A 16,364-nucleotide genomic window follows, 5' to 3' on the forward strand; every position below is an offset into this window, starting at 1 on the left:
CCACTGTTTGCTATCACCAGAAAAATATGGTAACAGTTTCCAGACAAACTGAGCTTAAAAAATCTGTTGTCTTGTGGTGAATGAACATGTGAAGATCCGATGAGACTGATATAATGCTAAGGGTTAAAAAAAAAAAAGTATCTGATAGAAATAACAGTGTAGTAAAAGTGGTCACCACATTCATGCAGCTACTGAATTCTTGTTCAGATCAACATCTGAAACCCTGGAGGTTTCTTCAGCAGGAGCACCTGGCCTGTGTTGGTCTTCCTGCTCATTCCTTTTATTTCCATTGTCTTTTCTCTTGGCTTGTGTTGTATCAAGGGGCTGCCTGATAGCCAGAGTTGGAAACTTGTCCCATCTGAAAAATAAGTCTTTTTTTGCCTATGCATCACAGTAGGCAGGGATTTCTTGTCTCTTGGGCTTTATGATGCATCCCCAAAAGCGACTGCACTGCCACAACTGAAAAGGTAAAGGGAGAAGGGAGGACTCAAAACAGCCTGACCCAGCAGTCCTGTACATTTTCACCACATCAGGGCTTCTGGGTTTTGCTTGTTCTGCTGCTCTCAATACTGTCTATGAGGTTTTTTTCCCCTGTCATCCTGGTTTTGAATTTTTATGTGGCTGAAATGTGGCTGGCTGAAATAGCTCAGTGCTTCAATTGTTATCACTGGCGTGGTAGGGGCATTAGCTATCCTTTCTGTTCCACCCAGGCTATAGTGGGCATTATGGGTTTGCTCTTCTGTTGCCTAATCCTAATGGAAGCAGGAGCTGGCTAAGAGAAGTTGAAAACTGAAATGGTTGTTTTGGTTGAGGAAGAGGGCTTGGAAGTATTTGCTTTACTGAGAGTCTGTGCTCTTTGAGAGAGCCATGGGCTGGAAGGAAGATTTTATGAGTTCCTAGGTCTGTCTGGATCCCTTACCACAGTAGTGCAAGTAGCTCATAACTTGTCCAATGTGTTTATCTTTCCAACACTTCTCTTTTTTTAAGAAGTACTGTCTTTTTTTCTTCCTTCACTTCCCCAAACTCAGGTGCAGAACTGAAATAATTTATTAACTGCTCAAACAAATCTGAGACTTAGCTGGGAAGTGGATCTGTGACTTTTAAGTCTCTGGCCATCAACTTTCTTTTTTGGACTTTCATTTGTAATGCTTGTATTTAGAGATATTCTTTTGGCTTTGTCTCTGAGAGGGTAATTGCCCTTTGATGAAGTCTTTGATGAAATTATCATTCCTCTGTAGTCAGCTGATTGGATGGTGCTTTTCTGAGGTTATTTTTAGAAGTCACTGAATATACAATGAGGGAGTTTACTTTGTGTAGTCCCATCCAGACAGGTGATGAATCTAGCATTTGAGATCTCACTCTATATAGGTTTGTTACAGTGAATGCAGTTCAAATTGATGAAGAGGGTGAAGAGAGCCGTGTGTGACTTTCACAAACTTTCTTGTTGGTTTGGTTTTTTTCCCCTCTGTACTTCAGAATTTCAGGTGAAAAGACCTTTGCATTTTTCTCCTAGTATGTTTCAGATGTGGCCCATAAAGATGCTGGAGGTAAAACTTCCAATGGATATAGCAGTACCATGACACTAAAATATTGAAACAAATTGGCTATAAGTACTTGAGTATTCTGGACAGGATTTAAACTTTATTGTTGTGTTGGTGAAAACTTTGCTTAGTGATAAAACGTGCAGAAGATACTAGAGAGATATACAGTTTATTTTGTTCAGCATTGCAGTCAGAAAGTTCATATGGTTGGAAGTGCAGTTAACTAAACTATCCAGGAAAACTGAAATAAAATTGCATTTTTAATATTCTGCCTTGGGAAGCAATGCTGCTTATTCCTTCTGCAGTGTCAGAACATAAAGTGGGTTGAAAATGTTATACACTTTAACAGTTTAACACAGGAAGAAGAAATGTGTAAATAGTTTCATTTTAGATAGTATTGGTATATGTGATGCTGGTCACCAGAAAAAAAAAAGGGGGAAGGGGGGGAGGGAGGGCGTATATTAATGGTAAGGGAACAGAATAAGTTATATGGATGGGTGTGTGAGCAATCATCAAGTAATTCCTTAATTATAGAAGTAAAGTTAACTAACATAATAGTGTCATAATTACAGAAGGTTTCCAGGGCACAGGTTTACCAGAGTAAAATATCCACAATTTCACATTTAATTTTTCCTCTTTTGTTTTAGGCTCTCGATGTTGATCGAACTGTTCTCTATAAAATGAAGAAATCTGTCAAAGCCATAAATATATCTGGTCTGGGTAAGTACATCATAATTCCTGGTAGTTTATATTGAAAGTGGGTGATGTAAATAATCAATTGTCTTATTGAATCAGAGAGAGCTATATATCGATATAGATATATAGTCTTCACAGAGCTATAACTCTGAGAAAAGATGCCTAGAAGAAATTCTTAGCTCATATAAAGCTGCATATGCATTGAAATCTGTATAAGTGGGATTAAGCAAGCACATGAAATGGTAAGGCTTTTAGGTATCATTGAGAGCTAAGGGCATGGGAAGGTTGAAATTACTGCTTGACAGTGCTAGGAGGTACATTGGCTCAAATTCTTTGTGAAACCTCACTCTTTCTGATTGCTTCCATTAATGTACGTAGAGAACTTCATGATGAGAGAGAGCTGATGAGCTGCAATTTTTTATTGTCATGATACACAAAGTCAGATATTGGTCTTACAACACATAAAAATACAAAGAGCAGTTGGCATGTGCATTTTTATGTGTGCCAGCCTCATAGAATTTTGTGTGTTTATCTTTCAAAAAGTAGCTAAGCTTTTGTGTTTGTGGATCAGCAGCATTTTGTGAATAACAAATTCGGTTTTGTGGATAGGAAACAGCATTCTGTTGGCTCTTGTTCTTGCTTTGCAGTTCATAGCAATTAGAGATAACAAAACATACTACATGCAAAATAGTTACACCATACAGCCTTGGAAAACCACTGATATTTGAGAACTTCTGGGTATGTTGGTGTTCTAATATAAGGCTGTAACAAGAACTGATGTTGTGGTATAATTCTTATCAGCTTATTGAAAGGAAGTTCTTTCTTGCCTAATGTAATGAGGCGGTTATCTTTGGAGATTGTGGAGGGTCACACTTAAGATTAATCTGGAGCTGTGTCTTCTGTTACATGTTTATGTGGCACCCTCCTGTGATTTTTTTTTTTTTTTTTTTTTAATTGATTTTTCTCTGTTTGGTTTTGAGTGCTTAACTATGCTTCATAATCAGCATACTTGGTAGGGAATTGCAGGAAATCAATGCCATTATTGTATAAAACCAGTACCTTGCCTAGTTTTTAAATTCATGCTGCCTACTCAAGACAAGTTTGTCAAGAGCCTCTTGTTCAGGTTTGAAGGCATTTCTCTTCCAGCAGCAGAAATATCACTAACCCGGGCACTTGTCAGCCCTTGGGCTTTCTTTTTCTTTTGAGCTGCTGGTTTATTGGCTTTGTTTAATCTGATACATAGATCCAGAAGAATGGTCCTTAGGATGATGAGGAATAGAAAACTCTTGGGGATGCTGTATGGAATAGAAAGTTCTTGTTTCCTAAGGTAAAAAGTGAATGGTTTAGCATGGTTCACCTGCTGATGGCAAATTTAACTACAGCAATTAATAGTAACAGCCTTTTCACCTGGTTTTCATGCAATGGCAGCTTTCTCTTTTTATTGTATGAATTTTGCCCCAACCTCCACCCTTACCTGACTTCGGATATGCTAAGCTGGCTGCAGGAAGTGGAGCAGAAAGCAATATGGAAATAACTCATCCTAGTGGGTAGCTCTGTCAACTTAGATGAGTTCTCACCTGCCACATCTTTTTTTTTTTTTTTTTTTCTGTCTGTGCCAGTTGGTTCAAAGATTGTTGAGGTACATCACACAATAGTAGTTGGACACCCTTACTTCATCCTTCAGTTCAAATACCAAAAAGTTTGATAAGAGTTCAGCCTCTGCTGTTGATCCTAAGAAAAAATAAATACAGTTCAGTGCTAGGACTGAGTTTTTTAATGGCTGCAGGCAATCTAGGTTTTATAGGCTGCAACTTCAAGTGCTCAAGGTAGAAATTTGTCCAATTAATGCTGTTTCTGTAACTTCAGTTCTGCATGTACATTGTCAGTCTTCAATTACACAATATTATGCCAGTACTCCACAGTGTTTTAGATTCATATATTGGAAATTAAAGAAAATTTGTAGCAACTTGAGAAATAAAGTTCTTGGATGGATGGTCAAATAGGAAAGTGAACAGAGAGGCTTGTTTTTCAGTTGGAATGTGCTAGGTTTATTAAACAGGTCGTATTGAACTAATTCATAGAAATCTGGAGAAACAACATGGCATCAAGAATCCAAATGGGCTTGAAATGAAACTGGGTCATTGATTGTTTGAGCAGATCAATCCGCTCTAAATAATCTTGTGGATTTGTGCTCATCTCATGTAATGACCAAAAAGGGATCTTTGTTATTATTAATGCATAATTTGATTTCTAGGTTTATTTCATGGTTTTGTTCGTTTTGTTTGTTTGGTTTTTTTAAAAGTTAGGAATTGGGCACAGTTCAAATAAGAAACAGGCAACTCTGACTCTCTCAGGTGTCCCCTTGGCGTGCTTTGTCCATGTGCTCGCTTCACGTGGCACTAAGCTTGGGTTCAGAAAGATGTTTTGTTCTATTGCACGACCAAATTGGCAGGGACTTTTAATGCCTTTTTATGTAAGCAAGTAATCTGATGTCTTAGGAGTGAATTGGCAGATCAAAGTAGTTAAGACTGAAGTCTTTCAGATTTCCTTTATATGTGAATCAGGGGACCTTGGTTTTGGCCTAGAGTTCATCTCATTCCTTGGGCTGAATGACACCCCCAGCACATGCAGCTAAAAACTTTCTGAAAGGAAGAAATGTTAGACAAGTGCTGGATGGCTTGTCCTGGTACAGCCAGGCAGTGATTCAGAACCTGCTGGTTCCATTATGCCCTGGATTGCTTCAGGGGCAGACTTCTGGTTTCATTGTCTCAGTAAGGAATCTGGTTGCCCTAAACCAAGCTGCATAAAAGCTGAACTGGCCTATGGTAAATGCAGACTGCTAGAATTTGTTTCAGTTTCCCACTGGTGCTCTACATTGAAGTACAAGCACAGATAGAGGTTTTGTCCTCATCTGTGACATGGTTTGTATTCTCATTTCCTAAGATGACTTGAGAGTTCTCTTTGATCTGTTGCCTCCTATTGTAAAGATCCAGGACTCTACCAACACACTTGATCTTCCCTTTGTCTTTGTCCAGCAGTTAACATAATAGCAAACTGTTAAAATTTGAGTGTCAATAAAAGACTCTAAAAGTTCATTACAGGAGTTGGGAATTATTTTGTGCTCTCTGGTATGAAGCAGAAATATTATGGGTCTTTCTAGAATGGGTATTTGTCAGATGATTTTTTTGTCTTAATGACACATTGTACTTTGTATATCGTGTAGACTAGGATTAGTGAGATACATCATTCTTCTGGTGAATCAACATTAGAATATAAATAATAAGTTCAACCTACTCTTTAGATTGAATTTCTCAATACAAGGAACCACTTTGGTCTTTGTTACCTTAGTAACAAGTAAACATTTTTAGCAAGAAATTTGTTAGAAGTTTGTCTTCATTTTTTTTTTTTTTTTTAAGAAAAGACACCTCAATTGTAATTTCAGTAACCTTTTATCTGCTGATGATATTTTCATGTTTTGCTCTTTTGAAGCTCACGTGGAAAATGAAGAACAGTATACTCAAGCACTGGAGAAATTCGGAGGCAACTGTGTTTGCAGGGATGACCCAGATTTGGGAACAGCATTTTTAAAATTTTCTGTGTTTACAAAGGAATTAACTGCACTCTTCAAAAATTTGGTAAGAATTGCTTAAGAAAAACATGTTGAAATTTTAAGGCTGTTCCAAAGGCTGTTTTTTTTTAATTATACAGCTCTTCATATTGAAGATAATTTGTGTTTTAGCAACCACTGTTCTTAAAAATTCTTGGCTCAGGAAAATGTCTCATGCCCCAGCCTTTCCACTTGCAAAACTAAAAACACCCAAAAAACCAATTCTGACATCTAAAAGTAGTTATGTATTATAAAATGTACATATCAATTTGCTTTAAAAATATGAAACCAGGAAAGCCCAACCTGGTTTACTCTGCATTACTCTGCTGCGTTTACTTTTTTGCATTTTCTGTTTGTATTTATGAGGGGAGATTTTAGCATCCCTGGAAGAGGGTCTCTTGCTTCTCAGGGAAGAGAGTCAGGAAAACAAAACCAAACATAATGCTATAATGACAGTAGTGTCCACTGGGGACCAATCCTGCAACTGAAGCCAGTAAGGCTTAAAAGCACACTCTAGTGAGCCAAATGGGATGGAGCCAAGTGGAAGAACAGGAGTTTTAATTATGAATGGAGATTTTTCAGCCTCAATTTTACATTATCAGAAGGCACAAAAAGAGCAGATTCTGACGACATCCTACTAGCTGAGTAAGCCCCAAATTTACTTGAAATGGCAGAACGCTTAAACCATGGGCTAAGAAGGGAAGATGTCCCACATTCCTACAAGCATTTAAAAGTCTGTGCCTGCTGAAAACAATGGGAAGTAGACACATCAAATGCTTTTGTGAAGTCTAGACCAAATGTCTGTAGCTCGCAGCCAGCTGCCCATAATCAGGTCTTTGGGGAATGTTTCCAGCTGATGGGATTTAGGGCAGTCCCATTCACTCCCTGGTGTCATCCTCTCTTTTTACCCAACTGAGGTATTGATGAGAGAGAATCTAGACCCAAATGTGTTTATCAACAGTGAAATGTTTTTCATATTGATCTGAATATCTCTGGATGTACAAATATTATCTGAGGTTGTGTGTCAGAAGAGGAATTCTTAATGAGCTTGAGTCTGTCAGCTATCCTGAGTCTCCCATAGAGAGGTTGTCTGCTCATGTGGAAGGGGAGATAAAATGGTTCTTCTAATTGATACCTTCTGTTGACTAAAATCCACCCCATATATTAATTGCAATATGGTGACTTCATTAGGCAAATGGATCTAGGAAATGTCATGTTTAGGTGGTTTAAAAAAGTAATCTACTAAACGCTGTGCCCCCTCCCTAGAAAAACCTTTTAATGTAATATATTTCAAAAAGACTTTTAAAATCTAAAAAATGCTGTTTTACAAAAAACCTTAGCTATTTTTTCTCTTAAAACCAGTAATTACTGGTTTTGTTTCTAACAAGAATAAAAATTTTCTTTCACAACTGGAAAGGAAAATAAAACCAAAATAAATGCCATTGGAAGTAGGATGCAAGTTGTTATTACCTTTTATTATACTGATAAGCATTTTGTATAATTCTCCAAGGAATGTTTCTAAACCTCTTCACTGTGTGCTTCTTTTTCATGAGCAACTATGTATTTTTGCTTTAGTTTGTATGTATAAGAGGGTATGTCATGAAGTAGTAGTCAAGACTTTAATTTTTCTCAATGTGTGGATTCTGATTTTCTGTATTTTTTAAGGGAATAATAATTTTTATGGATGTGAATGTAATGTGTTTTAATTTGTTTTATTTCTTTATTTTTAAGCAATGCAATAGTATAGGCACTTTCTCTCTTTAATACTGACTGGTGAAGAACAGGTCTCTTAGGTTCTGCTCTTTCCTAATATGCTCCATCTTGTTGAGGTTTGAAGCTTTTTGTTTTCTCCTGTCTAGCAAAGGAAGATTGAAGTAACAAAGGAACCTAATGGTGCTTGAATTTGTTGTTCCTCTAGGAAAATGGTTTCTTCCACTAGGAATTATTGATACTCACAGAATCAGCCAGGTTGGAAAGGACCTCTGAGATCATCAAGTCCAACTCTTAATCCACTACCACTGTGGTTACCAGACCATGGCACTGAGTGCCACATTCAGTCTCTTTTTAAAAACCTCCAGGGATGGAGAATCCATTACCTCCCTGGGCAGCCCATTCCAATGCCTGATCACCCTCTCTGCTAAGAATTTCTTCCTAATATCCAACCTAAACCTCCCCTGGCTGAGCTTAAGTCCATGCCCTCTTGTCTTACTGGTAGCTACTTGGGAGAAGAGACTCATTGCTTTGCAAATCTGTTCATAAGTTTGCTGCTGGGAGGTCTAGTTTTTTAGAGGTTAAAAGGGTACTAACTAGTGTAAAAAAAGTATCCTATAAAGTAGATGAAAACAATGATTTTTATCATAGCCATACCCACATGTGAAACACGCCCCTTGCACTTCCATGGAGTATCCAACTCTGAATGCTGTAAGCATGCTGGCAGTGGAAACATCCTTCTCCTCTGGTGCTTCCTTTTAGCACCCAACATATTTTTGTAGCAAGTAATTTCATCAAAAATGTATCAAGGGCCATACAACCTACTACTTTTTAAAAACCACTCTAAAAGATACTTTTTTTAAATAAGCCTATACCTGGAGTTTATAGGGAGCTGAATTTCCACAGAATATTTTAGCTGAAATGAGTTGGGAATGTGCAAGTGGTGAGAGAACATGTTCAGACTGGAACAGATGCCAAAGGTATTAACACTGGCAAAGCTCTAGGGCTACAGTCAAGTTTTGCTTTGTCATATATTTTGCTTTTGTTTCTAGAAGCTGATGTGTTCTGTCAGCTCTTGGCCTGGGTGGCATTTACAGCTGCAGCTCTAAAGTGCTTCTGCAAAAAAGATTTTTCTTGAACTTGTATTTAGTAAGGTAAAGAAAAATCTTTATAAAATTGTTCTAATTTAGCAGGGGGGTTCAGTTATTGTTTTCTCTAGTATTTTTAAAGGTTTCCCAAACAACATAGATGCTTTCATGGCCCTATCAAGGCATCAGTGTTTAAAAATTTCATTAACAAGTGATTTTTTTTTCTTGAAACCTAATTATTAAACTGCAAACTATTCAAATTAAAGTTCAGGTCTTAGTTAAGTGCATTAAAAAGTTATAGATATACATATTTGAGGTTGGGATATTATATGGGAAGCTTAATCATTTAAGTTCTGTTGTTTCTGTTTTTCCACTGGTACACTTGAGGAAAAGTTGGCTTAATGATGAGAGGAAAAATAAGAGGACTGTTTGATTTACACTTTTGAAGATATAAACTAAGATGTAATAATTCCTCCTTAGTGGCATGGGTTCAGCTCCGTTTGGAATCTTACCTTTATTTCTTTGCCAAAAAGATATTGATCCAACTGGAAAAAAATCAAAAGACAAAAACAAAGCAAACAAACAAACAAATTATAAGGGCTTGAATAGTTTGATTTTTGAAGAAAGCTTAGAACCATTTAGGTGTTTTAACATAGGTTAGAAAATGTGCAATTGTGAATTCTTCTCCACTCTCAAGGAAGATGGATGGGAATAGCATCAAGCCTCTTTCCTCCTTTGCTTTTGAATTTCTTCATTTTAAGTTTTTAAGAATACCTTTAAAAGTATGTTTCTTGTTATCTGTGCCATGCACTGCCTAATAGGGAAGTTCCCAGCCTGTAGTTTGTGCATTGGTGGTGGTACAGGGACTGTTTCCAAATACTACATGGTAGAAATGCTAGATAGCTAGATAGTGGAAAGGCATTATTCTAGGCAGATGAGCAGCATCTACATGTGGGCACTTGGTGGTGTTCAGCTCCAGCTTTGCTGGAGTCACTTTTCCTATGGCATACACGGGCAGTGGGTGATGTTCCACCTCAGCTACTGGCTTGGTGGGATGCAGTTTGTGCTATGGGACACACTGCATTGCAGGAGGACCAAGGGGTTAGGGCAGCTAAAAGACAGTGTTGTATCCCTGTGTGTGAAAGGGAGGCATGGTGCAAAGATGAAAGTTTGTGCTACAAGTCTGTATGTTATGGGATTTTCTGAAGACTTGGGGTCAGATGCTAAAAGCTCAAAGGTCTGACAAACAGTCTCATCTATAGCAGATGTTCTGATTTCAACTTGCTCCCTGCTGTGCTGATAGACCTTGTCCTACTAAAGGTCACATTAGTGAGAAAACTCTCGGAAAATATTAAATCAAAAGTATTAAATCAAATAGTACTTGCCATAAAAAAAAGAAAATAATTTGACAACAACTTTTCAGCAGGCACTGTCACACTACTACTGTCACTTGTGCACACCCAATTTCATTGGTTGTTGAGATGCCCACAGCAAAGTTGCATGGACTACATCTGGAATGTAGTAATGACAACAAAAGTCAAATCAAACACATGGACTGCCTGAATTTTAGTTTGAAATAGGCACATATTTTAAGGTCCACTCTGTTTATCTGCATGTTTATGAAAGTGTTTAACTTCTGAAGAAGTGAAAAGGCTTTTTTTCATTTCTTCTTTGGCTTGGATTTAGAAAACAAACCCTACTGAATACACCAGTATCCAAAGCTGTTCTGGATGAGAGTCATTAAACTAGTCAGGAGGGCTAACAAGTGAAAAGCTTCAGTGTTTAGCCATAGGCTCTTAAACTACTCGAAAATATTCTTCCCTCTTCACAAATGTTGACTTGCCTGTTGCCTCTACCATCACTTCTGGCTGCTACATGTTTGTTTATTTTTACGTTCTCCCTCCTGCCATTTCTTCTCTTCTGAGCCTTCTCCAGCTAAGGAAGTTTTAATTTACTACCCTGTCTGTGTCAACTGATCTTGCTGGAAACTGTCAGCGGAAAACTGTGAGTCTGCCAAACCAGCAGTTGTTGGAAGTGGAAACCAGGTCAACTATTTTTTTCTTCTGCTTTTTAAAACACATGAAACTTACTAGTGTTCCTCTGCCACAGGATGACTTTAACTTCTGTGAATCTTTCATAGAACAGAATAATTTGGGTTGGAAGGGACCTCTAAAGATTATCTAGAACAACTCCCCTGCAGTAAATAGGGAGATCCTCGATTAGATCAGGTTGCTCAGAGCCTTGTCAAGCCTCACCTTGAATATCTTCAGGGATGAAGCCTCAACTACCTCCCTAGGCAACCTGTTCCGTTTTTCCACTATGCTCATGGTAAAGAACTTTTTCCTAACATCCAATCTAAATATGCTCTTCTGTAATTTAAAACTGTTGCCACAGGCCCTTGCAGTCTATCTGCAGCCTTCCTGTAGCCCACTTTCAGATACTAGAAGGTCACTATTAGGTCTCCCTGGAGCCTTCTTTTCTCCATGGTGAAAAACCCCATCTCCCTCAGGCTGTCTTTGTAGGAGAGGCATTCCAGCCTCCTGATCATTTTCGTGGCCCTCATCTGGACCTGGGTCCATGTCTTTCCTGTACTGAGGGATCCAGAGCTGGATGCAGTACTCCAGGTGATATCTTACCAGAACAAAGTGACAGAATCACTGCTCTTGATCTGCTGGCCACACTTCTTTTGATGCAGCTCAGGATGTGATTGGCCTTCTGGGCTACAAATGCACACTGTTGTTTCATGTCCAGCTTCTCATTCACCAGCACTCCCAGGTCCTTTTCTGCACGGCTGCTTTCTAAAACCTCATCCCCCAGCCTGTACTGATAGTGTGGACTATTCTGACTCGGGTACAGGACCCTGCACTTGATCTTGTTAAGCCTCATGAGGTTCACCTGGGCTCACCTCCCCAGTTTGTCCAGTTCCTTCTGGATTTCTTGCACCTGGTGATTAAGATCTCTTACATTCTATGGACAGTGCCCCTGAAGATTTGCCAGCTCTGTCCTGCTCCATTGTCCCTGAGGACTGTTTCCCAGGGTGTCCTGTTGAGTAACTCTTGAAGAGCTGGAAGTTGGCTTTTCTGAAATTCAGGGTCATGACTCATGACCCTTAGCACTGTACATGCCACCAGTGTATGGTCACTGCAGCCCAGGCTGCCTCCAGTCTAGAGATCCCTAATTAGCTTCCCTGCATTGGTGACCAGCAGGTCCAGTACTGCCTCCCTTTGGGTAGGGGTGTCCATTTCTTGTCTGAGAAAATTATCATCAAGGTACTCCAGGAAACTCCTGGATTGCCTGCAGCTTGCTGTGTTACTTTTCCAGCAAATGCCAGTGTGGTTGAAGTCCTCCAGCTGGACAAGGGCCTGTGAGCATGGTGCCTCCCATAGCTGGAGTAGGAATACTTCATCAATAGGTTCCTTTTGACCAGGAGGCCCATACTAGACTCCGACCACAAGGTTCCCCTTGTTGCCTTGATCTCTAATTCCTACCCATAAGCTTTTAACTTTCTCATGGCTATTCTTTAGGGACATCTCCTTGCATTCAATCAATTTCTTAACATAGAGGGCAACACCTCTGCCCCTCCTTCCCTTCCTGTCCCTGCTGAACAGCTTATATCCATCAACAGCAACACTTCAATTGTAGGATTCATCTCACCATGTTTTAGTAATAGTCACTATGTTGTAGCCTTCCAGCAGCTTAGTAGCTTCCAACTCTTACTGTTTGTTGCCCATGCTGCATGAGGTTGTGTAAAGGCACTTCATCTGGGCAGTTGTCCATGTCACAATTCCAGAGAGATGCTTCTAAATTCCCTTAAGGTGTTTCCCTGATGTTTCCCTGTTGACTGCTCTTATCTCAGGAGCCCCTGGCTTATCTCTGTGAGACTTTGACTGTGTTGCTCTATCACGAGCATGCTCCAGGGCAACAGGCTGAGAGCCCTTCCTTGCCCCCCATCCCACCAACCTTGCTGCGTCATCTCAGTTTGCTGTATGAAAGCCTGATTATGTTATCCCCCTTCCCATTTAATTTAAAGCCCTGTTGATTACCCCTACAGTCTCCTAAGCAAAGAGTCTCTTACCCCTTGGAGAAAGGTGTCTCCTCTTAGGTGTCCACAACCCTGCCAATGGTCCTACCATTGTCAAAGAACCCAAATTTGGTGGTGGCACCAGCCACAGAGCCATGTATCTGGTCTGGATACAGTTATTCATTCCAATATCACTGCCTGTGACTGGAAAAACAGAATAAAAGATGACCTGTAAGGGATAGTAGCCTGAGGACCTCATCAGGCCAGAAAGTTTCCTAGTGATGTCTCTAACCTGGGCTCCAGGTAGGTAGCATACCTCCCTGTAAGAGGGGTCTGCCCAACATACTGGCCCATCTCTTCCTCTCAGAAGGGAGTCACCTGTGACTATAACCCTACTTGTAAATGAAGTTGTGATAGGAGTGATAGGATAGTGATAGTCTTTCTTGATTTTGAACATGCCTCTGGTGTAGGTTGCCCATCATCCATATCTGCATTTGGCTGGTCTTTCCCAGCCAGTCTCATACCTATTATTCAGTGGCACCTGGCAGGGGTGAGGTGGGAAAGGAATGAGGTTATCTGCTGCCTCGACCATGAGCTGTCCTCCATTCCTTCCCCTCATCAGTGTTACTGCCTTTGGTGTGACAGGGGCAGGAGGCAGGGGTCCTCTGGTCTTGAGTACTATCAGATGGATGCCCCATTTCTGATTCAGGAAGGGCAGGGTCTCGTTCCAGCTGTCTATCTCCCATTCTCCTCATGCTCCTGTATGAGTATGAGGATACTTTCCTGTACCTTTGTGCATGCTTAATTTAAAGAATATTTTAAAACATGAAACAGCCAAATTTTAGAGGCAGCTATATACATTTTAGCTCCCTGTATACACACAGAGTAGGACCTGCAGCATATTAATAGAAATGGGTCTATATTTTTAGATACTTCAGCTTATGCTTCTCAAGAAAGAGGAGAAAAACATGTAAGATCTTTCTTCTTTATATTGCTTGCTGATTTATAAATATGAGCTCGTATGATTCATCTGCCAAGGTTAATAATGACAAGTTCATGCATTATGTATGTTTACACTTGATGCAAATAAAATAGGAGCGTAGGGGAAGTATTGATCTTTAGGTTAGATATTTGGCTGCATCATACTGATAAAATAGAATAACAAAGCAGAAACCTTTGCATGGGATAATATGAGACCTCTTCAGCTTCTCCACCTGGACAGTAATTCTGGATGCACATACCCATAGGTGAATGTTCCACCTGTCACCTTCTAGAAGTTTTTTGTTTTTTGGTTGGTTTTTTTTTCACCAGAGTTTTCTGTGATTTAAAGCTTTTCACTTATCTCCTGTATTTAATTTTTTAATGTTTAGAGTATGATTATATTGATAAGCAGATGTTGTAGTGCTGCTGAGAACTTACAAGGTGAATGGTTTCCAGCACTGCCAGCTAAGCATGTGTAGATGCTGCTCCTTCAATTTTTATAGGAACTGTTTTTTAAAAAACTGAAGAGTTGAAATTTATCTTGTTGATTTTAAAGGGCTGTGGTTGATTACTGTGCTCTTTGATTACTGGGTGGACTGATAAACATCTTCATAAAGCACAGTTAGGAAAATAATATGTAAGATTTCCTTGTGAAACTTTCTGAAATGCGTGAATTGTGAGAGTGTATATTCTGTGTTAAAATATATATAATGTTTTGATGTAATTTTCTTGTTACAGATTCAGAACATGAACAATATAATCACTTTTCCATTGGACAGTTTGCTGAAGGGAGATCTGAAAGGAGTAAAAGGGGTATGTTTATCTTTATATATATATAAAATTATTGTTGGTACAATAAATACCATATTGTTATACCAGTGTCTGACAGGCAAAGTTTTACCAGTGTCTGACAGTTAACAGTATTTTTTGTAGTTGGCTGATCTCTTGAACTTCAGCAGAATTTCAACTGCTGCATTTTTAGCTAGTGTATTAATCATTTTTGATAAAAGGCATGGGATACTAATGTAATATATTATCTCAATAAGCAAGGGGGCTTGGGAGGCTGAGGTTTTTTCTGGTGCATTGAGTCATCCCTTCTGTTTGTGGTTTTATGCACAGCATGCTCTTCACTATATATATAAGCAACGTATAAGAAGCTTTAAAAGCAGCCCTGATACATAGAAGCAGAGAAGGAGGTGTAAGATTTAAGAGATTTATTAAGTTGAAGAGCAGGGTAGTACTTTATTTAAAAGGATTGCTATTTATTTAGCATGCTAAACTTTCCTAAAACTATATGGATTATTAAGAAAGACATAGTAGACTGAATGAGCATAGGATTTTTCTTAGCAAAGCTGAAAATTGTTTTTCACCCTAGGATATTTCCTATTTGAAAGAATAGCAGTCTAGGATTCAAATGATGATATGTTTATAGTACATTTCAAAGCCTATAGCCAACTCATTTGGCTTATGCTTCATTTACTACTGAGCAAACAGGAAGCAACTGGCAGCTATTGTTCTCGGACACTGAAGGAAGAATAATAATGTACAGAGACTAAAAATGGTCTTTGTAAATATGTCTTTGTAGAGTAAAGAGATTATTTAGTAAGATAGGCTTACTATCTTTGTATTACTTGCTTACCACATTTCACTGCTCTTGTTCTCTTTTTCTGTGCCAGAATACAATTATTACAATACAATGTTGCCCCATCTTCCTGACTTGAGAAAATAATTGTGTTGCTGTAGTTAATTTCATAATTGTCAAAATAACTGCCTGACATGTAAGAATTAGTTCCTAATCTGTAGTTGCAAAGCTTTACCGGTGTCTGACAGTTAACAGTATTTTTTGCAGTTGGCTGATCTCTTGAACTTTAGGCAGAATTTCAACTGAGGCATTTTTAGACAGTACTGAAATAATTTTACAACTTGTTAATTTTGTTTTATCTAAATTGACTTCTCAAAAAGAAAAAAACAAGGAATATGGAACACAAGTAATTCAACATTCTCACAGAATTAGTTATGTATAGCCTGTACTGTTGCTGTTAAGTCAGTGGGAAATTGATTTCTTAAGCTTTAATGTGATGAATCAAGTGCATAGCTAAGGTTATGCCACAGCCTCAGGACAGGCCCTTTTTTTGCAGTGTAGTCAGATGGAATGAGACAATAGCTGATTTGATTAATTGCATAGTGTGCTCTTGGAATAATAAAGGTAATACCTTTTAAGGAGTAAAATGGAGCTGTGAAAAGCATCTTAGGGATGCTTCTAAAAACATGAGCACATTAATTCTGTGTACAAGATCTTTTTTCCTCTGTGCAAGACTGCTTATACACAAGCCTTAGGTTAGCTACTCAAGGAAGTGTGGAGTCTGTTATTTTAGTAGGTGCTGCAAATGGCCAAGGTGTGTCTCCATTTTTAGACTGATCCACAGTATTTTTCATGTAAGTAACCAACTGGTTTGTTTGTTTGTTTTTTCTTGACAGGACTTGAAAAAACCCTTTGATAAAGCTTGGAAAGACTATGAAACAAAAGTGTATGTATCTTTTAAACTTTTAAGTAAAAGGGAAATCTAGCACAATTTTAAGATTCTTTTTTCATCTCATAAAATTATAACAATTCTCTGGTGAGCCACTGAGTTGGTGCATCTGAAGCTGTGTACTAACAGTCTTCAGCAGTTATTCCTGTAGGTGGTTTACTTACAAAAGCAACAAGTTTAGCAAGTTAG

At 38.7% G+C, this 16,364-nt stretch overlaps 1 protein-coding gene across 1 annotated transcript in view; it reads left to right on the top strand.

The window, feature by feature from the left end:
* ASAP2 (ArfGAP with SH3 domain, ankyrin repeat and PH domain 2) overlaps positions 1-16,364 on the top strand; it is an 85,764-nt gene that overhangs the window by 20,267 nt on the left and 49,133 nt on the right. Inside the window, exons 2-5 of the mRNA XM_030447807.1 lie at positions 2,189-2,261; positions 5,727-5,872; positions 14,383-14,457; positions 16,123-16,172. Of these exons, the coding sequence (XP_030303667.1) occupies positions 2,189-2,261; positions 5,727-5,872; positions 14,383-14,457; positions 16,123-16,172 (344 nt within the window). The remainder of the gene's footprint in view (positions 1-2,188; positions 2,262-5,726; positions 5,873-14,382; positions 14,458-16,122; positions 16,173-16,364) is intronic.

Source organism: Calypte anna, chromosome 3 (assembly GCF_003957555.1).
Source record: "Calypte anna isolate BGI_N300 chromosome 3, bCalAnn1_v1.p, whole genome shotgun sequence".
Classification (NCBI taxonomy): Eukaryota; Metazoa; Chordata; class Aves; order Apodiformes; family Trochilidae; genus Calypte; species Calypte anna.